Source organism: Notechis scutatus, chromosome 6 (assembly GCF_049901735.1).
Source record: "Notechis scutatus isolate UNSWTSFEM ecotype Mainland chromosome 6, rNotScu1.2, whole genome shotgun sequence".
In the NCBI taxonomy this organism is placed as follows: domain Eukaryota; kingdom Metazoa; phylum Chordata; class Lepidosauria; order Squamata; family Elapidae; genus Notechis; species Notechis scutatus.
Window position 1 is genome coordinate 82,179,270 of NC_142014.1, and position 6,956 is coordinate 82,186,225.

A 6,956-nucleotide genomic window follows, 5' to 3' on the forward strand; every position below is an offset into this window, starting at 1 on the left:
TGAGCTCGGCTCCTGGTGACTTTGTGAATAGAAATATCAATTTCTGACACCAACAGAGGAGGAGTCTGGCTCTACCACCTTAGCTAACTAACTAACTAACTAACTAACTAACTAACTAACTAACTAACTAACTGTTATATGTGAAAATTTACCTTATACACCTAAGAATATAAAGAACCAGACAAGTTCCATATTTGTTCTTAATCTGACCTTCTAGAGATCAGTACATTTATATAACTTGCTATTAACTTGCTATTCTGCTAAAGTTCTGTAGAATTGCAAAATATTATGTCCTTGGCTTGGTTTGAGATTCATGTCATTATAGGATTATTAATGATCTCTTGTGTAATCTTTTAAGTGAAAAACAAGAAATCTGATCATAATGAAGATGAGAAAATTTAGGGGATTTTCATGGATGCGTGGGAGGAGTTATGAAAATCTAACTAACTAACTAACTAACTAACTAACTAACTAACTAACTAACTAACTCTAGGATGCTTTCCCATTCCTAAGTGTCCCAATTCCCAACAGCCCTGGGGTTTTGTTGGTGGTCTCCCACTCAAGGACTCACTGACTTTAACCCCCCTTCCCCTTTTTTAAAAAAATAAATTTATGCAGAAATTGCTCCTTTCTGTTACTGGCAGGTTTCCATCTTCTGCTCTGTTGCATTTTCAATTCCTGAAAAATGCTTGGCTCTATGCAGGAGACAACGTAGCCCGGAATTGCATTTAGCTCCTGGCGACTTTGGGAATAGAAATATTAACTTCTGGCCACAACAGAACCCTCTCCTCAGTTGGCTAACGCAGCTTCCCTGTCATTGCAGAGACGCACCTGGCAATGGAGTGATGGCTCCAGCATAAGATACAGATCCTGGATGCCAGGAGAGCCCAACAACCATGCAAACAACGAGAATTGTGTTGTGCTGTCAGTCTGGTCACGTAAGTCAATGTGGTGTTGCACATTATGTTAAGTCGAGAAGGGTGCCCTTCCCACAATGTGTTCTGACCCAAGCCTTGCTAAACTCAAACCAACACAAACTGTGTTTAAAAGTAAACCTTTATAATGCGGCTCTGTGAATTCTGTGCATTCACAGCCCAGAGTCATTTCAAACTAATTGTCCCAGATAAGAGCGAGCCCTTTCAAGGTTGTGAAAGGCTGCCAAGAACTAATTGCAGATAAATAATATCCCAAGCCAGAAGTTTCAAAAACAAACTGGAGCAAGCAGAGCTTCAATGAAGAATCTGAGCAGAAAGAACTTCTTTGCTTCCTGCAAAGAAGCCAACCTCGAAGGCGGGTTTTTATCCCTTAAGGGAGGGGCCATCACCTTTCAGCCTTACTCCCGAGTCATCCGTGCTGCTGCAGCTGCTCTTTCCTTCTAGCAGCCCTATGCACACTGAGCACAGGCTCCTCGGGGGCCTCTTCCTCACTGCTGCCAGCCTCCACGACCTCCGAAGGCAGCACTCCCACTCCCTGATGGCCCCATCCCTCCATCCCACGCAGGCCCCTCATCTGAGTTCTCGCTCTCCGAGACCTCAGCCGTCCACACCTGCTGCTGGAGAACCACAACACAATGAGGACCCAAGGGGACCCTTCTTGCCCTCCCTGGCCCCTTGGGCACCGATGACTTTTGTTGAGCTCTCAGGGCTCTGAGCCACCACAATCACACAATCTGTACGGACGAGGGAACACAAAGCGCCCATGGGACACACCATTAAAAAAAAAATGGAACTGGAGCGTTATATGAAAATCATCACAGGACTATCGGCTCCTAATTGAGCCAACCAGCTCCATCTTATCCTTGTTCCGAAAGGCCATCGTTGTCACAGGAGATCTGCCTCTTTCTTCTTCTTTCACTTGCTCCAATATATAGCCATCTTGCAACATCCCGTTGCAGTGAGATGAATCTCAGCCACATTGTGTGTGAGTGTGTGTGTGTGTAGAAGAGAAAGAGTAACACATGCCTGAACAGCCTGAAGGCTAGTTTGGTCCACTGCCTAAGACTTCAGGCTAGAAGCCGGAAGACGGTGAGTTCTAGTCCCATCTTAGGCACCCAAGCTGACTGGGTGACTTCAGGCCAGCCCTCTCCCTGTGCCCAACCCACCTCGCAGGGTTGATGTGGTGGCGAAAAGACGGAGGAGGAAGGGATGTGCCAGTGTTCCCGCTAACCAACTCCAAACCAATAAACTCCAGGACAATCAATTCCTCAAAGTTCCATTTTTATTAGAATTGTCATATTGGCACATTAGAGGGAGCTGGTGGCTCAGTGGCTAAGACGCTGAGCTTGTCAATCAGAAAGGTCGGCAGTTCGGCGATTCGAATCCCTAGCACCACGTAACAGAGTGAGCTCCCATTACTTGTTCCAGCTTCTTCTTCTTCTTCTTCTTATAATTCTTATCATTCAGTGTTATACCTGATGATTCTTGGCTCTTGATGAATGTATCTTTTTTTTTAATGTTCCTGAGAACATTTGCATCAAGACAAATTCCTTGTGTGTCCAATCAGACTTGGCCAATAAAGAATTCTATTCTATTCTATTCTATTCTATTCTATTCTATTCTATTCTATTCTATTCTATTCTATTCTATTCTATTCCATTCCATTCCATTCCATTCCACTCCACTCCACTCCATTCTATTCTATTTCTATTCTATTCCATTCTATTCTCTCCTATTCTATCTTCCAACTGTTATTCTATTCTATTCTATTCTATTCTATTCTATTCTATTCTATTCTATTCTATTCTATTCTTATTCCATTCCATTCCATTCCATTCCACTCCACTCCACTCCATTCTATTCTATTTCTATTCTATTCCATTCTATTCTCTCCTATTCTATCTTCCAACTGTTATTCTATTCTATTCTATTCTATTCTATTCTATTCTATTCTATTCTATTCTATTCTATTCTATTCTATTCTATTCTATTCTATTCTATTCTACTCTACTCTACTCTACTCTACTCTACTCTATTCTATTCTATTCTATTCTATTCTATTCTATTCTATTCTGCCAGCCTAGCAGTTCGAAAGCATGTAAAAAACGCAAGTAGAAAAATAGGGACCCCTTTGATGGGAAGGGAATAATGTTCCATGTGCCTTCGAAGGCCTTTAGCCCTTGCTGGCCACATGACCACGAAGACATTTTTGGACAGTGCTGGCTCTTCAGCTTTGTAACGGAGATGAGCACCGCCCCCTAGAGCCAGAAAATGACTAGCATGTATGTGCGATGAGAATCTTTACCTTTACCTATTGGCATACCTGGGAAAACCCAAATCTGAGAGTTCCGGGTTTTCCCTCCCCCAAAAGGGAATGTAAGGATCCACCCCCTGCACACACCAATCCATCCCATGGCCCAATCCAATCTTCGCCCCAACTGGAGACCTCCCTCCAGTCACTCCCTTCCAGGCGCAGGGCAACACCTGGCGGTTTGAAAGAGTCCTTGACTCTGTGGGAGAGAACGCGGTTGAGTCTAAACTGCTACCTCACTACGAAATCCCTCCTCCCAAATTCCCAGGCACTAGATATGGCAGCCTGGAAGCTTCCAAGTAAAAAAATGGATTCCGAGGCTGACAGTGTGTTGGATTCGTTCATTGCGTTGAATTCTTTGTAAAATTAATAAACCCAAGATACAAATTAAAAAATAAATAAATTGAATTTAAAAATGGACAAAAGAAACATGATGGCACCCAGGTCACAATCACCTGCTGAAACCCCACCCCACCCACCAGCCTGTTTTAACACATGTGGTTCTCCACTTGTGGTATCTTCACGTCCTCCTTCCACTGTGGGAGGAGCCACAGAAAAGATCTGGGACTCTCAGGTGATCCAAATTTCTCTTTTGCTGCCCAGGTTATGTCGGATGGAACGATCAGGACTGTGGGTCCAGGCATAATTTTGTCTGCAAGTTCCAGGCAAGGACCGAGACGAACACCGTCAATGTTACAAGCAGGAAGTAATGAAGTCCTACTTCCTGTTGAAACCTCTGCTCTGCACCCTGTCGCTTCATGGATGCTTTCTCTCGCTTGGATCTGACTTTGCTCCTCCTAGTATGGCCAGAAGGTCAAATAAATTCTGATTAAGCATGACTGGCCTTGTTTATTTTGGAGACCCAGGAGACAGTTGAGGTCCAAAGCTCAGAACCCCCCAAGTCTTCTTCATGGTGAGGCTGAGCTTTAAGGGGGGAAGGATGACTCTTAAGTAGGACCATCCCTTGATGCCAAGATGCTTTATTGATGTCCTCCTCATTTGAACCAAAGGATTTTGGAATCTGCTGGGCCTTAGCACCTCCTTTCCTGTCCAACCCCCCAAAAAAAACTGACCGGCACCACTGGTCCCCACTCTGGACATGAAGGCAGCATCCTGCTAAAAATGACACAGGATGATGGGCTGGGTCCACGAAGCGCCGGTTGTTGAGTTTTCCAACTACCACTTGGATGCCTGCTCTAAGAGATTTGGGGGTTCCTCTTTTTTAAAAAATAAATAAATTTATTTATTCAAAATTTCAAAAATTTAAAAAGGAGAAACAAGTTCTCACACTGTGATATCATTCTCACAGTGATAGCATAGCAGTGTATACAATTTTTTTAAAAAATAACAATTAGATTCATTTACCATCAGTATATCTATAACTAGTTTACTCATTCCTTGATTACTACACCACTGTTAGATTACAATACTTATTTATCTACATTACGTTACATATATACATATAAATCGTATATCATATTCATCTTTAAAATTTCTTTAGTCACTTTCACAAACATCTTTACTCCTTTTTCCTTAACCATTTATACCATGTATTCCATATCATAAAATATTCTTCTTCTTCTTTCCTGTTTTTTTAATAACACAGTCTGATCATTTCTGCGCATTGATGCACCTTATTAATTACTGCTAGATCTGAGGGTCAGTTGTGGTCAGTTTCCAGTTTTGAGCGAGAGAAATTCTTGCAGCGGTTATAATACGTAGTATTAGGTGTCGGTATTTCTTATCCCATGTCGGTTCTAGCATACCTAGCAGAGAGATCTCTGGTTTGAACTCGATCTTTTGCTTTGTTAAGATAAGATTCCTTATCTTAGGAGCCCCGAGATTCGGGGGTGGGGCTGCTGGGGGCTTGCAGGGGTTCGGGAAAGCCCCTGGCTAAGATTCTGCGCAGTTCAGAGAACCTCCAAATCCCACTCCTGGCTGGCCCCACCCACCCTACCCCGCCCCTCTAGGAGTCCTCACGTGGCCCGTTTTGGATGCGCGGAGGCTCAGGAAGTGTGAAAAGCGGGCCTCCCGGAAGTTTGGAAAGGCCGGAAAGGGGCCCATTTCCAGCTTCCAGAGAGCCTCCGGAGCCCGAGGAGGCCATTTTTGCCCTCCCGGAGGCTCAAGGAAAGCCTCCGGAGTCCGGGGAGGGTGAAAACGTCCCCTCTCCTGCCGTGGTGCAGGAGGCCAACTAGGCCACACCCACCATGGTCACACCCACCCAGCAACCAGGCAGAGAACCCCTTCCTAAAAATTTTGAAGCCCACCCCTGCCGAGATGGTGAAGAAATGGCATCTCGGTCGTCTCTATCGACTCCGTGGACTTTAACTGGCCTTCAGGATGGGCACATCAGGAAGGTGGCCCTAGCAAAGGTTCTCCCCTGCCAATTAAGTCCAGAAACTATGGGTGAAGCTACAAAGATTTATATCAGGGCCACCACTGGTCAGTTAGATCTGGGGTCCCCCTCGGAACCGGGCCTCAGAAGTGGGCATGGCCGTGAAGCTGTGTTTGTGAAAGTGGCATGCGTGCTTGTGTGAAACCATCCCCAGCCCTCCTGCTACCACCGCTGGTTTGCCAGAGTTGGGAGGGTTGGGGAGTGGTGAGTTAGATCCTGGTCCCTCCTGGATGGAGAATGGCTCCAGGACTTTGACTATCAGATGGGTCCAAGCCAGAGGTGGGTATTCAGCCGGTTCTGACCAGTTCTAGAAAACCGACAATGGAAATTTTGAGTTGTTCAGAGAACCGGCCAATCCCACCTCCGACTGGCCCCTCCAACCCCATCTCTTCTCTGCCTCCCATTGAGTCCCAGCTGATCGGCTGGGTCTCCTTTGGTTGCCCTGCACAGGAGAATGGAGCTGGAAAGCAGGTTAATGGGGTGGGGAGGGAAGGGGGATTTTGCAGTATCCTTCCCCTGGAATGGGGTGGGAACGGAGATTTTAGGGTATCCTTCCCCTGCCACGCCCACCAAGCCACAGAACTGTTAGTAAAAAAAATTTGAATCCCACCACTGATCCAGGCAGTGATTGACAGGGTACTTGGAGGACCATGTCACCCCACTGAAGTTGGTCCCTCCCACCTGTGATGGCAAAGGGAGTCCGCGATCTAATGGCTCAGGAAGTTTCATAGTTTTCATTCATGCATACATACATACATATCCACATTTTATTACAATTTTTTGCAAATAACTCAAGGTGGTGAACCTGGAACTCAGGAGAACTTTCCGGATACTGAGAACAATTAACCAGTGGAGTAGCTCCCCTCCAGAAGTTGTGGGTGCTCTATCACTGGAGGTTTTGAAGAAGTGATTGGAAAAGCCGTTTGTCTGAAATGGTAGAGGGTCTCCTGCTTGAACAGGCGGTTGGACTAGAAGACCTCCAAGGTCCCTTCCATTGGTCTGGAATGATCTAGGGTCTCCTGCTTGAGCAGGGGGTTGGACTAGAAGACCTCCAAGGTCCCTTCCAATTTTGTCATTCTGTTATAGCCAACACACCTTCCTTCTCTTATTTTCCCCACAACAACAACAACCCTGAGAGGTGGGATGGGCTGAGACAGAATGAGTAGGCCAAAGTCACCCAGCTGGCTTTTCCTGAACAAGGCGAGACTAGAACTCCCCATCACCTGGTGGTTGGCCCAAAGTGACCTAGCTGGCTTTTGTGGCTAAGGTGGGACTAGAACTCTTCGTCTTCCTAGCCTGGTTTCCGCATCTAGTC

General features: G+C 45.6%; 1 protein-coding gene across 3 annotated transcripts in view; it reads left to right on the forward strand.

Moving 5' to 3' along the window:
- The window catches only part of LOC113427841 (C-type lectin lectoxin-Phi1), a 370,378-nt gene extending 366,293 nt beyond the window's left edge, over positions 1-4,085 (forward strand). For all 3 annotated transcript variants that reach the window (XM_087968994.1, XM_087968993.1, XM_026690378.2), the window contains 2 exons: positions 824-938; positions 3,850-4,085. In XM_087968994.1, the coding sequence (XP_087825120.1) occupies positions 824-938; positions 3,850-3,956 (222 nt within the window). In that variant the 3' untranslated portion in view covers positions 3,957-4,085. The remainder of the gene's footprint in view (positions 1-823; positions 939-3,849) is intronic.
- Positions 4,086-6,956: the final 2,871 nt, after the last annotated feature.